The 21748-nt window shown below is 35.5% G+C and overlaps 1 protein-coding gene across 4 annotated transcripts in view; it reads right to left on the minus strand.

The window, feature by feature from the left end:
• The window catches only part of LOC126852713 (neurogenic locus Notch protein), a 259129-nt gene that overhangs the window by 3664 nt on the left and 233717 nt on the right, over positions 1-21748 (minus strand). For all 4 annotated transcript variants that reach the window (XM_050597774.1, XM_050597775.1, XM_050597776.1 and 1 more), the window contains 4 exons: positions 3989-4532; positions 3284-3814; positions 2240-2472; positions 197-2036 (listed from right to left, as the gene is read on the minus strand). In XM_050597774.1, the coding sequence (XP_050453731.1) occupies positions 197-2036; positions 2240-2472; positions 3284-3814; positions 3989-4532 (3148 nt within the window). The remainder of the gene's footprint in view (positions 1-196; positions 2037-2239; positions 2473-3283; positions 3815-3988; positions 4533-21748) is intronic.

Raw genomic sequence — 21748 nt, forward strand, 5'->3', positions numbered from 1 at the left:
AACGTAGAAGTCTACAGAAATATTCAAAATATATAGTGTGTTGATGGATTAAAAGTCTATTATAATATAGAAAAGCTAATTTTGTTATTAATAAATTTAATAACAATTAAATTCTTTAATGTATTTTAAGAGCAACATGTAATGCTCAACATAATATTAAATAATTAAAAAATTTAACAAAAAAATAAATACTCACTTGCAAGGAGCGACTTTTCGCTCGCAATCTCTGCCATCGAAGAGACACTGCGGGTTGTTGCAGACCTCATCGCATACGCCATTCATAAATACATCCCAGCATCTGATAGGTGCTGAACAATTACGCCAGGGATTGATGCCAAGCGAGCAATCCTGCCCGTCAAAGTTGCACGCGTGCTTGTTGCATTCCTCGTCGCAGTGATTATTGCCGGCTTTCTCCTCGCAGCGATTCTCGATACACTTTCTGCGCTCGCGCTCCGTATTGTAATCGTAAGCGTTCGAGATTTTCGGGACATTGACATTGGGTCGAATACCGAACACGCCGCCAGGATAATTCGGATCGTAGATCTCGCAGTTCTTGCCGATCCATTTGGGAGGACAATCGCAGGCATAGTCGTCGATCTTATTAACGCAAGGGGCGTCTTGCTGGCACGGATTGCTTTTGCATTCGTCCCGAGCATCGAACTCGCAGTGCGCGCCCGTCGTACCTGGCGTGCAGTAGCATCGATAGCCGGTTCCAGTGACGCGACACGTGCCGCCATTCTGACACGGCTCCGCGTCGCAATAGGAGCCGGCGAACTCGCAATTTATACCGTGATAATCGCTGGGACAGATACACGTGTGCCTGTCTTGTTTAGCCGTGCACACGCCACCGTTCTGGCACGGTGAGCTGTCGCAGAAATTCACCTTGATCTCGCAGTGACGACCCATATAGCCGGGCTTGCAGTTGCAGTGATAATTGTTGACGAGTTGCACGCAATCCTGAGTACCAGGCGAAGCACATGGATTCGACAGGCACTCATTGATGTCGCCCTCACATCTCGGTCCGACGAAACCGGGCGGACATCTACACTCAAAACCGCCCACCTTGTCGGTACATGTGCCATTGTTATGACAGGCGCCTATCACGCAGTCATCAACGTTAATCTCGCATATGAAGCCGAGAGTGCCGGGCGGGCAGGAGCAACTGAAGTTGTTGATCAGATCGTGACAGGTGCCGCCGTTCTGACAGGGATTCGGTTGGCAATCGTCGACGTTGAGTTCGCAGTTCTGACCTTGGAAGCCCTTGGTACATTGACACTGATACGAACCGACCAGATCCTTGCACGTCGCGCCGTTTTGACACGGTGCCGAGTCGCACTCGTTGATCTCCTCTTGGCAGTACGAGCCGGTATAGCCTTCGAGGCAATGACAACGGTGACTGTTGCCTATATCCTCGCAGGTGCCGTTGTTGCAGAGATTCTTCTCCGCCACGCCCTTCCTTATCGCCGCGTCCTTGCACGAAACCATCTCCACGTCGCATACCTTGCCGGTCCATCCGGGTGAGCAGTTGCAGTGATACTTGTTCTTCACTTGCACGCACGTAGCCTGATTCTCGCACGGACTATCGGCGCACCAGTCCACGTACGCGTCGCAATGCGTACCCGTATAGCCGTATGGACAATGACAGGTATAATATTGTACATGATCGTGACAAGTAGCGCCATTTTGGCAAGGCGAACTGTCGCATTCGTTGATACGATATTGACAGTTGGAACCGGTGTAGCCGTGTTTACAGACGCATGTGTAGTTGTTGATACCGTCGATGCAATTGCCGCCATTCATGCAGCTACTTTCGGTGCAGTCTTCGTCGTTGGTTTGGCAATTGATTCCAGAGAAACCGCGCTGGCATTGGCACGTGTAAGAATTGACATATTCCTTACACATCGCCCCATTCCGACAAGGCTGCGACAGACATTCATCGATATCGATCTCGCAGTGCTTGCCGCTGAAACCATCCACGCAGAGGCATGTGTAATCGCCAATGCCGTCCAGGCAGGTGCCGCCGTTCTGACAGGGAACTGTAATCAGCGAAGAGACAATTTCTTTGAGTATCATTTGGTGGATATTCATTTATTTAAAAAAAAGAAAAAAAAATACGTTTAATTTAATCCATGTCGTCGCAGACGATAGGACAGATGACGCTCTGCAGATCCGCATTAAGGCACTCAAATGAGAGCGCAAGATCTGCATCTGTAGCGAATAAAGAACAGCCGGTACTCACATGATGCACAGTCATCGGTATTGATGATGCAATCACGGCCCTCGTAGCCCTTCGCGCACACGCAGTGGTAAGAGCCGTTGGTGTTCCGGCAAGTGGCACCGTTTCTGCATGGCGACGTCATCACGCATTCGTCGACGTCCTCGTCGCACAGCCTGCCCGTGTAACCGACCGTGCACGTACACGCAAAGTCGAGGAAGTTGGACGATGGCGAGCACTTTGCTCCGTGGAGACATCTGGAAATGACGCAGCAATGCGTTACAAAGGCATTCTATTGTATCTATAGATTGTTCGCACGCGAATACGTTTTGTCAAACGAGGTTTCTTTAAAAAGGAGAATATTATTATATATGAATGCTACAAAGAAGTTGAAGTATAAGAGCGATTTTGCCTGAGTTGCATTTTTTTTAAATAAATGCTTGATTCTTGAGAAATATTGAAATTATAAAATGCAATTATTTAATTTTCAGATGCTGTGCAATTTCAAAAATCGGTTTTCCAAGATCTTCTCTAGACTATTATCTTTTCTAGATATTTCAAAATACTCTATTTCTGATTAAGACAATAAGATGCAATTGTACAATAAACTTCACTGTAAAAAATTTTCTAAAAATTCAGACACATTTTTTCTGGGTGTTTGAAAGAAACTTCAGACAATGTGTCTTAATTAGAGTCGTTTTTCTCAAAGTTCAGAAGAATGTGTCTGAAAATTCAGAAAGAATTTTCAGATCTAGGTGTTTGAAAGAAACTTCAGACAATGTGTCTTAATCATCAGAGTCGTTTTTCTAAAAATTCAGGAGAATGTGTTTGAAAAATCAAAAAGAATTTTCAGATCTGAGTGTGTGAAAGAAATTTCAGACAATCTATCTAAATCACCAGTCTTTTTAGTGTCTGAAAACTGAAGTATGTCTAAAATAATAATTGCAGACACCTTGTCTGAAGTTTCAATTAATTTTTTTTACAGTGTCGATTTCACATCGTTTCACAAATCTAACTATCATTTTCTTCCTCGTGCAAATGAAATTCGGAAGAGGAAAGAATCTTTACTTGTTCGGCGAGCAAGGGTCCAGTTTGTCCTCGCAATTTCTGCCAGTATGAGGCAGCTCGCAGACGCATTTGTAATCGTTGACGAGATCGATGCAGGAACCGCCGTTCTGACAAGGATTATTGGCGCAATCGTCGATGTTGGTCTCGCAGTTGGTCCCGGCGTAGCCGGGCAGGCACTTGCAGCTGTAGCCGTTGAGATGATCGTTGCACGTGCCGCCGTGTTGGCAGGGATTCGAGCCGCACTCGTCGATGTCCGCCTCGCACCTCTTGCCCCCATAACCAGGCAGGCAGTGGCAGATGAACTGGTTCACCCCGTCCTCGCAAGTGCCGCCGTTCAGGCAGGGCGAGCTCGCGCACTCGTCCACGTCGCTCAGACACCTGGCGTCGTAGTAGCCACGCGGACACTCGCATCTGAAGCTGTTCACCAGGTCGATGCAACGGCCACCGTTCGCGCATGGATTGCTCGCGCACTCGTTTATGTCGGTCTCGCAGTGCTGGCCGGTGTAGCCGGGCTCGCATTCGCAGGAGTATCTGAAAAGGGAATGAATAATGAGTATTGGTACAATTAAGGATTTTGTAAAATCATGTTTGCACTTTATTCCATTATTCTAATCATCATCTATAGAGGATAATGGATTCGTCATCGAGTTATCATCAAGACGTCTTGGCGATATCTTTTAGTTTCTTCAAAGCTTCGAGCTTCACCTGTTGATACCGTCGATGCACCTGGCCGCGTTCCGGCACGGATTGCTGTAGCACTCGTTGACGTTGACCTCGCAGTTGATACCGGACGTTCCCGGCCGGCAGATGCATTGATAGCCGTTGATGCGGTCCTCGCATCTACCACCGAACTGGCACGGACTGCTCTCGCACTCGTCGATCTGCGTCTGGCAGAGTTTGCCGGTGAAGCCCGGGAAGCAATTGCAGACGAAGCTGTTCTCGCCGTCGATGCAGGTGCCGCTGTGGCAAGGATTCGATGCGCAGTCGTTGATGTTGGTCTCGCAGGAGGCGCCGGTGAAGCCGGGCGGGCATTCGCACGTGTACCTCGCTATGCCGTCCTGACAGGTACCGCCGTTCTTGCACGGCGACGACGCGCAGTCGTCGATGTTGATCTGGCAATGGGAGCCGGCGAAGCCGTCGGCGCAGCTGCACTTGAAGGAGTTGATGAGATCGGTGCAGATGCCGTTGTTCAGGCACGGCCTCGCCGCGCATTCGTCTATATCGATCTCGCATTGGGTGCCGGTAAAACCTTAAAATAAGAAAAATATCATATATAAATAAAAAATCATATGTATGTAATATATGTAATATAATGTGTTAAAAATAAAATATTTTTCAATCAAATAAATATATATTGTTTCCAGAAATATTTTGTTGTATTCAATAAATTATTACTTGCATGTAATAAAAATTATAATTTTTTAAATACGTTATTAAAAATTTTAATATAAAAAAAAACATTTATTTGAAAATAATAAATATTTATTTGAAGATAGATTATTTTTTAAAATAAAAAAATCTGTGTTTTTTAAAGCAGTCAATGTTTTTTTTAAAGAAAGTAATTAGATAAAATAATAAATTTTTTTTATTTGCAAATAAAAGTATATTTTGATTAAAATAATTAATATCTCTCTCTCTCTCTCTCTCTCTCTCTCTCTCTTTCTCTCTTTGTAGTATTTACATAATTTAAAAGAATTAAAAACAATTTTTTTGAATTTAATATATTTTTTTTATAAATATGACAGTTTCAGTGTCACGTTTATCAAAATTACCGACTGACTTGACATTTATTTCTGGACCGGGAAAACGACGAATGTACGAATCCACGTACTTTGATATTTTTGGCGATCTCTGCACCAGGTGGTCTTAATGGCTAGGTTTCTTCGTTTTTTTCTCTCAACATCGTGCGGATATATAATACGTATTCATTCATATACAAATTGAGCTGGAGTGAGTCGTGCCTCGGCTCAATGTTGCATCGTATAATGCGAAGAGTCGCAAGGGGAGGAAACAAGGGAAAGAAAAACGAAGAAGAAGGAATGGAATGTAGCATGCACGCGACGCATCTCTCACTGCAGGTGGTCTAATTAAACTGTGAGGGATAATCCTGAAAAAAACGAGGCAACTGCCAAAAAATTCGTGTATACTTTCGTGTTAGAAATTTCATTTATTCACTAAATCCCAACAGCAAGCTAGAAATATGCTTTCAGATCAATAACTAACGAAGTTACATTGATCTAAAAGTTATGCAACAATCGTATCGTCTCTCTCTCGAAAAAAAATCAATATTAATATTATGACGAAAAGCAGTCAAAATATAATCAAATAATAAAAAAAAGAAAATTTTCTATAGATGAAATAAATCTCGTAAAATATTCAGCAGCAGCAACTGCTACTGTTAAATATTGAATTATATTTATATTTATATTAAATATTGATTTATATTTATATTTATATTAAATATTTTTTTATGTTAAATATTTAATTATCCTCCTATAGTGAATATTGAATATTTGAGAAGAAAAAGCAAGAAAGAGCAATAGAGAACAATGTCTTATTTCGTGGTAAAAATGTTTGACTTTATTTTAGCCAGAGTTTTAAATAATCGTTGAAGAAATTCAGAGCGGTATTCCCTTATCCTCTGTTACATGTATTTGAAAGTTTCTCGAGAGGTGTTGAATTTATTAAAATTATTGCTTTCAATTATTCTTGTCTGTCAAGAGTCACTGACGTTTGGTAAACATCAATCAGCTGATCGTCTGCCTATCGATGTAGCCATTCTCCTCGTTAAAATAATATTATCGAGTCTTTTAATTCGAGTTACAATAAAGGAAAGAGCACGATCTCGCGACGAATGTTTAAATTGAAAGTCAAAATTGAATCGATTTTCCAATAACTACTCTTTATCATTTATAATCTCGCTTCATGATGCCTACACGAAATGACCTCGAAAATGAGGAAAAGAGCGAACGGGAATAACAATTTTTAACAATTTCAAACGAATCGATCGATAAGCAATCTGTTCGTTCGATATCAAAGAATGATTCTACAAAGCAGCGCATAAGAGATGCATCGCGACGCCTTGAGGAACATTCCTCGTCAACCGGATGACGCGCGGATTTTTATCATATTTACATTCAGTCGATAATTTTTTTTTTTCTCCTTTCCTCTCGTCTATCCGCGCGGACAATGATGCAGCTAATTCACTTGTGAATGCACGTACGCAAAGCGGCCGATTCTCCCTCGCTCGAATCTTAAAATCTTTTCTCTCGTTATTCGAATATTTATACGATTATATATTTAAATTATATAAAAATATAAAAATATAAAATAAATATAAATATAAAATAAGAAAAATAATAAATATAAAATAATAAATAAAATAATAAATATAAAATAATATAAAATAATAAATATAAAATTCAATAAATATTTATTAAATTATATAAATATAATATTAAATTTTATAAACATAATTTTTATCAATACATTAATTTTTATATGTAATAAAATAATTAAAAAAAGTAATAATAATACAAAAGGTCTTCATCTTTTGCGTAGTTTTCAGCGAGTTTAAAGAAGTTTCTTCTAAAATAAATTTTTTTTTTATTTTCTTTAATTCGTCTTACTTTTTTATTATTTAAAAAAATATGAAGAATTTGATTTTCAGGGATCTAGGTTTTATTCATCATTCAACATCAGGCTGCAAAAGACCTTCTCTTGGACGTGCTTCCTTGATCGATGTTCGAGAAACCCTTCGCTCTCGTGTATTATTTTCAATTTACATACGAATAACGTCTGCAGGAATGTCGGAATTATTAAACGCGTTTCAAGATGCGAGAGCGAGCGGAAACATTTTTCAACGCTATCTCATAGTCTCTCAACTGAATTTTCGACTGAACAATCCTTTAATAAAGCTTCCTTTAAATAAAATTCTTCATTTTTCCTTGAAATATATTAGATTCTTTATTTTAGAAATTCTTTAAATTCTTTATTAGACGCTATAATGCGAGGTTTAAATTTCAAAATCTATTATCATGTATTTTCTGTGCACAGCTTTTATATGAAAAATTAATTTTATATAATTATAATCGAGTAATATATAAAAGCGTGAAGGCACTTCGTACAAATAATAATAATAATAATAATAATACACGGTATATTTTATCCTGAAAGGATACAGGTGAACGAAAGGGGTTGTCAATACGAAATAAACTGGATACAAGCTCATACGAAAAGCTATAATTAATCTCGAATAAGCCGCTCAATTTTCTCGATACGATGCTATTATTAACGATCTTCAAAAGCAGCGCGAAGACATTAATTTACTTAAGGATCGCCGCTCTAAGAGAAGAAATATTCGTTCTCGCGAGAGAAACGTCCCATTTTTTTCTTTTTTTTTAATCCTTTCCGTATGCTCGCCACGCGTGTCTGGACTTAGTTCGGGAGCTGGTATTATCCTTCGTCGAGCGACGTCTACGCCTCTCTTCGAATGCCCGTAATGCTCGCTTGTCAATCCTATATGGACTAAATGAATAGTTGCCGATTCATAAATATCGTTCCGCAACGATGTCGGCTCTGTCGGACAGAAACTGCTCGAGTCTTTTCGCAATTCGATTGGGATTGCTATTTATTAAGTCTCTAGTGACTATCCCTGTAGAAGAAGCCACGAAACTTGCACCTGTTTCCAAGCATCCTTCTATGTTGAAATTTTCGTATTTCATATAGATTATTATCATTTAAAAATCATTCTGATATAATTGTTCATATTTTACAAAATAATATTAAATATAAATTTAATATTAATTTGACAGTTCGATCTGTCATATAATATTAATTGTATTTTTAATTTTAATTGTATTTTTAATTTTACGTGTTAATTATTAATCGTAAAATGAGCTTTCGATAAAAAATATTGACATCATAAAATGAAAGAAAAAAAAAATTATCTTGTCTACATTAAAAAAAAATGTATATCTTTAATATTAATAATTTAATAAAATTATCTTTAATATTAAAAAAAAAAATTATCTTTAAAAAAACTATCTTTACGATCCCCGAATCAAAATCGCATTCGACAGGCAACAATGTAGCAATGGAGCAATTTATTTCCGGGGAGGGAACTCGCTCGCTCGCGTGTGGGAGAAGCGAAGCGAGATCACGTGTGCGCCGGAATGATAATGAAGATGATGAGACTCCCCCGCCTCTCGTTCCTCTCATCTCTCATCTCAGCCGTTCGGTGACTGCGCAGAGTCCATGTGCCATTCGCTGCAATTTCGACGGGTCGGATCAATTCCGGGTTCCACTATAAGCGCCTAGCGGTACCGAGAAATTGTCGAGCAACAAATGACCATTTATTCCGTCGATCATCGAAGAAAAATCGACGGATATCGATATCGATTTTGCACGAAGACCGAGGGACACACAGATTTTTTTCCTTGAATAAAGGCGGCCGAATTAAATCGATTTTGGCCGCGTGTCCGTTTAAGAGATCCTTCCTTTCTCTCGAGCCACTCGCAGATCGATGGATGAATCGATCGAGTGAAACGCGGATAGATAAGGCAGAATAATACAACGTGATTACACGACGAGGAACGGTATCGCGCGAAGACAAGGAAGTTCGCATCGAATCGTAATTCTGATCGAGAAGCGAAACTCTCCGCGAGGATAATAAAGAAGCGGCATCGTGTCCGTTTCGTTTGATCTCCGCGTGGGATCACACACAGTGACTCTCGATATGAGAGAGAGAGAGAGAGAGAGAGAGAGAGATTGTTTGCTGGAGCGCGTTAGGGAGATTATAATCGACCCGATCGATCTATAATAAACAATTTATACGCGTGCCGACACATTTAATTTTCATCGCAAACGAAAAAAGTTCTGGATTTCATTTTTTAATTTTTTACAGTATTTAAAGAAATTTAAATATTTCATAAAAATTCATTCTCTTAAAGGAACTTTTTTTTTTAAATATAGACAATAGATTATATTTTCTGTCTCATTCTAAAGGATCAATATTTTTATACATAATAATAAAATTAAAAATACATAATTAATATTATATTAAATATTATTAATAAATTATATTATATAATTAATATTATAATTAACATTATAATTATTATATATTATATTATATAATTAATAATTATTATATATTATATATAAGTAATATTATATGAAACATGACAGCTCGAACTGAGGCAAATTAAATTAAAGAAAAAAAAAAAGAAATTAAAATATTAACATATAAATTTAGATTTAGATTCAAATGACATATCTATATTGCGTTTCAACTTCTCCAAAAAGAGACGAAAATATTCTATACACAATAGTAACGGAATTTAAATCTTGATATCAGATCTCGCAATTTCAAAATCTTTGACTCTATAAGCACGAGTCTACTTGGCAATCATCGGCACCCGTTAATGAACAGTTAATCCGGCCTCGTCGCTTGTATTTGCGAGACAGAAAAGAACACCAGACAAGGATATATCACGGAGGAAAGAACAAGGGGAGGAAAAGAGAGAGAGAGAGAGAGAGAGAGAGAAAAGCAAAGAGAAACCGATCTGCCTGTAACAGCCGTCGTTGCACACTCCCACGTTTGGCCAGGCATCGTGTTGGGATAATTGTAATCTATTGCCTCGCCATGGTGTTCTCTTAGCGAGCCTACGCGCGCATTGATAAACTATGCGAAAACCCAGCCGCGGTTCAACCCGCGCTTCTCGAGAGCCCACCCCTTCCGTCCCGCGCCTCCTCCGCTTCTCATCCAATTGCGTATGTGTGTGCGCATTTCCCTCTCTTGTTCCTCTTCGATACAGATGCACACCCAGCGCAGGCACTCGCTGCGCGCACATGGACCGTACGGATGCTGCGTTTGTATCCGTGTACGGCTACATGGACTATTAGGACGGTGTAATGAGAAGGGCAGCGTACGTTTAAATTAGAAAAGCGATATCTCGTTGTATCTCGTTGTATCGCGTCGTGGAAAAGCGTTTAGCGTGGGACGTGCGCCAAGTGGATACGTCAAACGTCTCCTTTCAATTTTGGAATAAAATGTTTTCTTAACAAATGTCACGTGGAAGATGATCGCGAAATATTTGATTTTGTGTTCTTTTATTTCTAAATTTAATAAAATATTAAACATCTTGTTAAAAACTTGTTAAAATAAAAGCATGTGTCTTTCATTTTATTTTTCTTTTAATTTAATTTATTTTATATTATTTTTATTTATTTTGATTTATTTTATTTTTACTTTATTTTTATTTTCTTTTATTTTCTCTTTTCGATTTTGAAATAAATATTTCCTTAACAAAAATCGCAATTTTGTTTCATATTTTTAATATATAAATTTAATAATACTAATATTATAAAATATATTAAATGTTATGAAATATTATGAATGAAAAATTTAAAGAAAAATCAATTTAATATTTAATGACATCCAGCAAAGAGCGGCATTCTTTAATCTTCAAATATTTATGCTAATATTCAAATTTTCTCCCTTCGCCTCTTTTCACGTGTCTTTTACTTTTCACATTTTACTCGGTTCAATGTTATCTTTAGGCCGCCGGGTATTGTTTAATCACTGGCTCGGCGTGACAGCGCCAGTTTCTCGATAATCTTTTCGCCTCTACCTGCGAGACTCGTGTTATTATTGCTGCGAATGACCCGAAGGAACGTATCTCAAAGGCGAGAGGATGTAAATTCAATTCATTCTCCCTACGCTGTCCAGGATTCGTGAGAGGATATGCAGAGGGTCCCTCCATAAGTGGTCCCTTGATCTTGCCAGCGAGATCCACTTTTGGCCCGCGGCGGAAATCGGCGCGACGCGCCGATATAATCGCCGAGAGAAGTTCGAAAAGGGTGTTACTATGTTTCTCGGATTTTCACGCCAATCGTATTCTACCTGGAGCTCACGTTGCGTGACGCATCGGGCATATAATTATTCGCCGAATATATCTATCATATTCAATATTCGATCTGAATAATTTAATTAAAATATTCCGAAAGAATATATTTGCGGGTGAATAACAAAAAATAAATTATTTCGTTAAAGAAATATTAATATCGTAATTTTTCGATAGAAAATTATTAAATGTGTGTGCAATTTTATAGGAAAAATTGATATAAATAATGTCTCTGATTTTAAAAATAATAATAATAATAAAAATCTTCTATTATAATACGTGAATCTTTCATTATATGATTTGTGATATACTTGTCAATTTTAAATCATTGATTTTTTTACTGATGATTTTACTGATTTTTCACTGATTTTTTTAAATTATTGATTTATCAATTGTTTCATCTTCATCATTATATTATTGCGCTTTGACGTGTCAAATTATTTTTCGCACGTTTCATTATGGCTTTCTTTATCATTTTGCCTTCACAATCTATTCTGTATTTAATCTGCTTTTCGCTTTTAACTCGCTTTCCATTCCATTTTCCAATCATTCCAGTATCTTTTCAGTTTTAATTTAATGAGATCGCAAAAGGTTCTTGACAGAGTCGAAAACTTGTGCTCGAGAATCTCCGTTGACAGTAAAACTCGGACTTACATTTGTATCAATGGTGAATCAGGATGATCGAGTAATCGCGAAGAAACAAACGTCAAAAATCCGGTCGAGAGCATCTGCAGGTGATCAGCTGATTTTCGCGATTAACGGTCGCGGGTGTGCTCGAGAAGGAGAGGAGCTGGAGGGGGAGGAGAAGGAGATGGGGGAGATGGGGGAGGAGGAGATCTGTTGCTACCTGAGTAAGCAACATTTCGCGACATTGCCCTTCCTCGTCCCTGCCGCCAAGAGTCATCGGCTCTTCTTATAGGCACCCCTCTTCCACCCCCTCATCGACCCTCGTCCACGTGATGACGTTAATGCGCGACGACATAATGACGAGTCGCGGCGAAGAAGTCGAATTGCTTGGCAATGGTGGCGGCGGCCGGCCTGTGTTATTTACCGAATCGAATGAAAAAGAGGGCCCCATCAGGCCCCTCATCAAGGAAATGAGGGGACACCGTAAGATCGAAGTCCTCCTTCTTCTACTCGCCGCTTCCTCCTCCTCCTCCTCCTCCATCGTCATCGTATCTCCCCTCCTGCTTCCGCCCCCTTCGTCGTCCCGTTCTTATTCAGGTCCGCTTACGGAAGGCAGGGCAACTTCGAAGGGGACGAAAAAAGCAGGGATTGCTATTGGCGATGGCGCGGCGTAATGCGCCAAATAAATATCGGAGCTTTACAAATTGTCCACGCTTAATTGCGCCGCCAAATCGGCCGCTTTAATGAGCCCGATAATTACGCCGTGTTACCCGAGGCTATCGTTTCTCACACGCATGCCAGGGCACCCTGCCCTCCTTAATGCAAAATGCCATCAAGTTCCAGCGACGATATACAACACGCGAGCGCATAAACGATATTACGCAAAAAAGGAGATAACTCACGCACGCGTGAGTTAATTAAGTTCGAAGATTTTCCTGTTTGTCGACCTGATTACGCCCTCAAAGTCAGAAGACTTTTATTTACAATATTGAAATTTCTTTAAATCTTGAATTTTTTTTTCATCGATTAATTAATTTTTTCGCATAATATTAAATAATTTTATTTTTAAATTCTATTTATATATCTACTTAATTATCACGTTAAATAGATGAGAATGCGAGATGCGGTATCTTGATTGATATCCCGAAATCATTAGTCTCGTTAATATTTTTCTCTCGTCCACGTCGACGCGATCAAGCCCCGTTATTAAATGTACATTACACCTCTAACGCGTCCTGCTTACGGTTCCCCAAGAATAAGGATAATGATAAAGAGGTCGCAACACGCGTAACCCTACATTCCCCGAGGTCAGTATTCAGTAATCGAAAATAATCACGGACGTTCCACCGACTTTAATTGAAAGCGTAATTAATTTTAGACTCGTATTCATAATAAATCTCTCGATGATCGATGCGTCATTTGTCGATTCTCGAAATAGTCGATGATTCGTTGATCAGAAATTTTAGCCGAGGATTAGGTATTTATTAATATATTCAATGATATGCCTGAAAAAAGGATTATTTTGATAGAATAAATCATACATTTTAAATTAAAAAAATGTTTTCATTATCTCTATTATTTGCAATTTTATTCTAATGTAAATATAAAAATTTATTTTATAAATTTTTTATATTTTAAAATTTTTAAAATAATTTTTAAATTATTCAAATTTCTATATATTTTTTCTTTTAATTTATTTAATAAATTTTTCATTATTTGAAATTTAATTAATTTTGCTTTAATTCCTTTATTTTTTTTACGATCTTATTATAATATGATTTTTTATAGAAATTAATAATTTTTTACTTATTTGTTATTTATGTATAAAATTAATTAATAAAAAAATTATTTTCTTATATCATTCAAGAAATTGCATCTTTAATATTAATTTTATCAATAAATCAATAAATTAATAAAAATAGGTAAATTTTCTCGCAAAAAAATATGACGCAAAGAGAGAGAGAGAGAGAGAGAGAAGAAAAAAATCCAAAAATAATATATTTATGAAGCTACGATTCCCTGTCAAATAACACGCAGTTAAAAAAAATTTGTTTTTTTTTTGTTAAAAAATAAAATTCTAGTTTGTAAAATTTTATTTTTAATTGCTTAAAATTTTTGTGTTAAATATTTAACACATTAATGCGTTAATTATTATTGTGTTAATTGAACTCAATTATTGAGTTTTAAAGACCATTAAAAAAAAGGTGTAAAAATAATACAATATGCACATATTTATTATCTTACATAATAGATAAGTTTTATTAATGATAATATTTATCTGTATTATTAGTGATAGGATTTATCTGTTAAAATTGACAGAAAAAAAATGTTGATTTTATTCTTCAATAGAAATTACTGTGACTACTGTCAGTGTGTAGACTGTCAATATATTTTTCCAAGTTAATTTTATCATAAAAAGTCTGTTGATTTTAAAGAAAATTTATTTCAAGTTACTATGATGTTCGCATTTTCATTTTGTGTTGAAAATATTAAAGTAATATTAGTGTCACATATAACACATCCATATAAAGTTAACAGAAAATTTGTGTGGATTTCTTTGGCACGTGTTAAATTTAAGCCAAATTTTCCAACAATGTACCATTAGCTGTCAAATAATAATCGACTATGAGCCAATCTCGGTCGAGGGAAGCGACTGGCTATTCGTTGTTCCTTATGGAATCGCGTCGTGTCTGTCGGCTTAACAGTAAAATCTTCCCGTGGAGCGAGAGAATCTCTCGGTAGGTACACCGAGCGATTACTCGTCCGAGACTTAGACGGCTGGAGGCTGCGCGGGAATTGACGCAGCGAGAGAGAGAGAGAGAGATGCGCTAACGGTAAGAGGAGATTCTTAATCGCGGACCCCGAATGATCGATTCGCGAACCTCGGAGATTCCGCGCCACGAATTCATTCCGGAAGGCCCCGGCTGTGTTTCACGGTCGCCGTAAAAAAAGTTTCACGCATCGACGCGCGCACAAGAGCCGAGGTATGTGTATGACGTATTGCGTATTCGAATCCTTTGCACGCGCTTATCCATTTGATACAGAGTTTGTATCGAGATTTGTAGAGAGCATTATTGAGGATTCACTTGTGTCTGGAAACATATAGTTACTTGTATGACTTTCAAAGTTTTCCTGATTTTTCAAGTTCTCACGATTCTCAAATTTTCGCCAATTTCACTTCAGTCTCTTCTTTTTAATCTCTTAATTATTCTATTTTTTTTTTATTATTAAATTTTTAATTATCAATTTTATTATATTTTGTTATGCTTATATATATTTTAAATATTTTTTTTTTAATATAAAGTTTCTACCTTTTAAATATTCATATTTAAAATTCACGTGTCGTAAAATGCGATGCAAAAAATCAACTTCGCTGGAAGAAATGAAAAATCCGGAAACTCAACGCGCTCGTAAACCCAAGTGCGTTTCTACCGCGTTGGAATTTGCCCGTGGATTCCAGCCTTGAGGTACTCGACGGTGCATCATGATGCAAATCATTGCATCTCAACCACATTAGCCAAGAAACCGGCGGACAGCTGGATGTACATAATTTTTTTTCTTTTTTTTAACTGCCTTCAATTTTTCAAAAAAAAAAAAAAATTAAGAAAGTTGCTTTTGCCATCATTAATGTGCGATAATTTTTTTTTCTTTTGCTAAAAATCGAATCTGATGATCGATCCCGTGCGACGATGCTTCCTGAAAGTCTGTATAAGGCGATCGATGGACGCAACAAGTGCAGGTAGTAAACACCGAGAAAGATAAGACGACGTTTCTCTCTTGTCGACGTTATTCCCGAGACGGTTGTTCCGCGCAAGTTTCCACGACGATGACTTCCTAGAGTCGTACTTCTTTTTTCGCTTCAGTCCGATTAATCGATCGTAATTGGCCGATCCGTTGTACGGATGCAGAAAACCTGAGCGAACGGAATCGAGAAACCGAGTCGTTTTTCCAGTGACTGACAGCCAGCTGTCACAAATTTTCATTGTAATTTATATTCATTTGCGAAATTATTTTATGCGAAAAAAAGGATGCATTGTTCGAAAAAATATAATATATTTTTTATAATTTTCGATTGTCATAAATCGATTTATATTGTAAAAAAAAATATATAAAGTATTTTAATGTATTTATCAATAAATAATTTATTATATTTCTTATATTATTATATTAAAGAATTTCTTTCATATTAATTTAATATAAATATTTTTAAATAATAATCTTTTAGAGAAAGGAGAAATTATTTTATGCGAAAAAAGGATGCATTGTTCGAAAAAATATAATATTTTTTTACAATTTTCGATTGTCATAAATCGATTTATATTGTAAAAAAATATATAAAGTATTTTAATGTATTTATCAAATAAATAATTTATTATATTTCTTATATTATTATATTAAAGAATTTCTTTTATATTAATTTAATATAAATATTTTTAAATAATAATCTTTTAGAGAAAGGAGAAATTATTTTATGCGAAAAAAAGGATGCATTGTTCGAAAAAATATAATATTTTTTTTACAATTTTCGATTGCCATAAATCGATTTATATTGTAAAAAAAAATATATATAAAGTATTTTAATGTATTTATCAAATAAATAATTTATTATATTTCTTATATTATTATATTAAAGAATTTCTTTTATATTAATTTAATATAAATATTTTTAAATAATAATCTTTTAGAGAAAGGAGAAATTATTTTATGCGAAAAAAGGATGCATTGTTCGAAAAAATATAATATTTTTTTTACAATTTTCGATTGTCATAAATCGATTTATATTGTAAAAAAACTATATAAAAAGTATTTTAATGTATTTATCAAATAAATAATTTATTATATTTCTTATATTATTATATTAAAGAATTTCTTTTATATTAATTTAATATAAATATTTTTAAATAATAATCTTTTAGAGAAAGGAGAAATTATTTTATGCGAAAAAAGGATGCATTGTTCGAAAAATATAATATTTTTTTACAATTTTCGATTGCCATAAATCGATTTATATTGTAAAAAAAATATATATAAAAGTATTTTAATGTATTTATCAAACAAATAATTTATTATATTTCTTATATTATTATATTAAAGAATTTCTTTTATATTAATTTAATATAAATATTTTTAAATAATAATCTTTTAGAGAAAGGAGAAATTATTTTATGCGAAAAAAGGATGCATTGTTCGAAAAATATAATATTTTTTTACAATTTTCGATTGCCATAAATCGATTTATATTGTAAAAAAAATATATAAAGTATTTTAATATATTTATCAAATATATAATTTATTATATTTCTTATATTATTACATTAAAGAATTTCTTTTATATTAATTTAATATAAATATTTTTAAATAATAATCTTTTAGAGAAAGGAGAAAGAGGAGTGTAATATGGAGAGAGGTAAAAGGAGAGGAGAGAAAGAATATGGTGGTAAGACTAACAGAGATGATTCTGGAGAAAAAGGCTAAGATCAAAGAAATATCAGAAAGAGTGGGAGAAGGAGGAAAGAAAGTATTCAGAGTCGAAATGGAGAAAGAGGATGACAGAAATGAAATTATAATAGGGGATTTGAGATCATGAAAAGATGGAAAATAGAAATAGACGAAGAACTAACGATAGAAGAAAGATGGAGAATGGTTGAAAAAGCAAGAGAAGAGAGCAGAAAAGGAAGGGAAGAGGTAAGTGTAAGACTGATTGTAAGTGAAGGATAGAGGTGGATTGTAAATGGAAGTAATCTTTTATTAAAATTTTTTTTTTTATAAAAGTAAAAGGATAAATCAATATATATCAATTTAATTATCTTCAAAAAATCGTTTAGCTTTCAGTATAATCAATATTGCATAATATTATACATCAATTTCTGAATAATTATATCGGAATAATGAATATAATACAAGATGTTTTAGACGTTAATATGAAACATTTGACGTTTGCGGCTGGAAATTTTCCGGCGATCCTCTGCAGATTCAACATATCCAGGTGGACGTGAGGGAAGCACAATCAATCTCTCCCTCGCAGAAAGAAAGGGAAGAAAATTTCGTTTGACGGGAGGACATTCGTCGTCCTGACGTATTCGCGTGCTACAACGGGGGATTATGCAAATTGCGCGGATTCCTCCTCTCCTCTTCTCGCACGCCATTCAAGCCTCTCTCGCGGCGACTAATTGCGGCGCGCATCTGTCCGTGACGACGCGTTCGAGGATAGTTTCCCCCTTCGACTTGTCAGCGGGTTCTCCACGCCAAGAGCTGGTCCACGCACAACTTCCTACGCTCGCGAAATTCTGAGCAAAATCAACTGCCCGCACACGTGGCCTGTCAACCGTGAATTCGTCTTCCGTTTCTCTAAAGTTTATGCTAACAATTTATGAGAACAAATTTATCGCTAATGACGCGAATAGCAAGAGCGTTGAAGCACGTTCCCTCTCTTTCTGACTCGATGTGTAAATTTGCATATTATGTTAATTAATAAATTATGTCTTAATAAATTCAACATAATAATTTCTATGAAAAAATTAAGAATTAAATTATTTAAAGCTGAGAGCAAGCGTTCTTACAACTTTTTATTTTAATTAGATTTAATTTATTAGATTAAATCTAGATTTAAAAATAAGTTGTTATAAATTTTAAATAAATTAACATAACATTTAAATAAATAAAAATTTTAAATAAATTTAATTAAAAATTAAAAATAATTTAAATAATTTATAATTTAAAGAAATTGTCGCGTGAGATAATAAATATAATAAAAATATAATATAATATAATAATATAATAATATAATATAAATATAAATATTATATTATAATATAAATTATAATATAATTATAATATAAATATAATAATTATAATAAATAAAAAACTATTTACGTCACATATTTAAATATTTCAAGACAAAATATTTACGTTGATTAAGAAGATTAAACTTCAATGACTATTTTATATTAAATGCAAATTAAAACGACATTAAAAATACCCAAAACTCGAAAAATGATAGATAGATCATCTCGATCGTCATCTGATCTATCCGTTCAGAATTAACGGAGAAAAAAATCGGGGATGATTCGCACGTCGAATCGCGAACTCTAATTAATCTCAGGTGCAAAAACTCCCGAGGAAGTTACAAAGGAGCGGAGCGGAAGCCCCATGAAAATCGTCATCCCGTTTCGCATCTCGTTCGTGCGCCGCCACGGCGTAATCTGATCCGCATTATGCAAATTCGTAGTTAGTTGTTATTTTTCACGGGCGAACTAATTACCGCGATGTAGGCGCAATGCGCCTCTATAACAGGATCGCTCGCGGTTGAGGAAAGCGAGCCCACCCGGCTTTAATCCTCCGCCACCGATCGAGCCACAGTTTTACGATTATTACGACCACAAACTCATTTTCTGCTTCTTCAAGATATTCTTGGGACTCGAGCTCGAAAATGCAAACAAGAGTAAACGCATTTTATATATAAAATATTAAATGTGTCAAAAACACAGATTTTCCTTGCTTTAATAAATAATTTCTTATCTTCGATTAAATATTTTTTATATTAAAATTCTAAATCTTTTATTTTAAGAATTATAACAAACTTTAATATTGTAATTATAATTTTTATTATATGTTATACAATTTATTTAATATTATTTTATTTAATAAAATATTTTTAGAAACAAAATATATATTTATTTATTTAAGTTAAAAAAAAAATGAAAAATGAAAAAAAAAATAAAAGATAATTTTAAAAAATCAAAATCAAAATTTAAAAAAATGTATTTATTGGATAAAAAGAATATAATAATTTTTAAACATACGAGAAACTCTTTTTCGTTTCTCCTTCTATTTTTTTCATCGCCTTCTGCGTTGCATTGTTTGTGCACAGGTGTGCGAAGGACACCCTGCCACGTGGGCAAACAACAAGGAAGAAGGATTTATGGTATGTCGGCGGGAGACACACGGTGAGAGTAGGAAAAAAAATCACGCACATCCTTCCTCGCGCGATCTCTGTCCTCGCGTAGGACGAAGTACGGCGATTGAATTGAGATGCCGATTCCACATGGCATATAGAATCAGGTCCGATCAGATGATCCGGATGGAAACAAGGACATACGTCAATCGTGAATTTTTAATCATTCGGGAAATCTTTTAATATTTAAAATAAAAAAAAAATGAAGAGAATAGCGCCTTACAATGGAAAATAGCGGGCAAGATTAATAAAATTTGACGATTAACGAGTGTGTCTAGTCACGATGATTCATTAAATTGTAGCGTCTCTTTCTCGGCGGGAAGCCGATGATGAGCCAGCTACCGAGGCTACTTATAAAAGAAGGGATGCGGAAGGTAGTCGATCGACCTTTCTCCATGCAAATGGACGAATGGAACGAAGAGGAAGAAAGAAGAGGCGGACGAGAAAGAAAAACTTTGCAGAAAACTTAAGATAATATTTGTTAAAGTTTTGCATTGGTATTGAAAATTTTCGCAAACTTAAATCTTGTCTTGATCCTTGGGTGCAAATTTTAGTTGCAAAAATCTCGTCTTGTATTCTCCGGTCTCGATTTTATTAATGATTTTTATGTAATACTGAACAATTGTTTAAAATAATATTTAATAATATATAATTTTTTAAAATAATTATAATATCATTTGTGTCATTTGTTTACTTCCCAACATACTACACGCATGTGCGCACGTGCGTATATGTATATTGTTTATTTTGTTTATTTTTGTATTGGTTGTTTCTAAGTTTGTTAATATAAATGTTTTTATTTATTAAATAAATTTTTTATTTGTATAATATATTCATTTTTTTTCTCATCTAATTTGCACATAAATATATATATTTTAGCTTTTTTTAAAACCAATAATCTTGACATCAATAATATTGACAATTTCAATTAAATAAAAATCTTATCTCAATCCTGAATTTCGAGATAAGACTAGACAATATCAAGATTAGTCTTGATGCCACCCTACTTTGCTCAATGAATTTAAAACAGGAAAAAAACTGGATACATAAAACACAGTATCCTCTGATTGAGAGTTAACATAAAAATTGTATCACAATAAAATATGTTTAAAAATATATTTAAAAAAAAATTATAAAATATTACTTAGCAGCTGGAATATTTCTGCGGACGTTCTACTCTTCCTTTTTTTGTGGTCACTGTGCAAAAGGGAACAAGAATCGGACCGCAAGTGACTCAGTCATGGAGATGGCTGGGTATCGATATCTTTCGCAGGGGAAATCCCCTCCCTCTCCCCTTCGCCCCGTGAAAAAGTAAGCTTCACCGTAGGTGCTGTGACCTGGGTGTGGCGCGCGTTGCACGCCCGACGTGTGGAGACAGGGCCGGGACTCTCTAGGCAAATGCGAGGTAAGCGAGTGCTTAGATCAGCGAATTGCCAGCCTTTTTCTCACGGATACCGTTTCCTCGTCATGATTAAGCAAGTATCCCTCCGCCGGGAGATAGTCTCGTTTCGATATAGCCGCGACCGTTTCTTCGACTCGAGTCCCCCTGTCTCCTTCGGCGGTCTAAATGCGATTCATAAAATTAAGGGTGCGATTGGGAACAAAGAAGAGAAATATTGTCCTAGAATGTATCGCAGATTGACTAGGTCATCAGACCTAGAGCTCTCTGTCTAGTAAGTGGATCTCTCCGAATCGCGTAGAAAGCACACACGTACCAACGCCCCGGTGTTACTATGGGAATTACAGATAAGGTTTACGTAATCGAGGAACGTATATCTCGCGCTCCGTTTTCATCTCGCAGGTGGGAATCAGGAACGAGAGATCTAGCGATGTATATCTTTCTCGATTCCATTATATTTTTGTCACTCGTTCACTTTATCATTTTTACTCTCCTTGCGATTAACGAAATATCGTTGCTTTTATTAAGAAAATATATAATGGATCAGTCTCGATTATTTATGAGTCTCCAGAAAGTGT

The sequence above is a fragment of the Cataglyphis hispanica genome, chromosome 11 (genome assembly GCF_021464435.1).
Source record: "Cataglyphis hispanica isolate Lineage 1 chromosome 11, ULB_Chis1_1.0, whole genome shotgun sequence".
Classification (NCBI taxonomy): Eukaryota; Metazoa; Arthropoda; class Insecta; order Hymenoptera; family Formicidae; genus Cataglyphis; species Cataglyphis hispanica.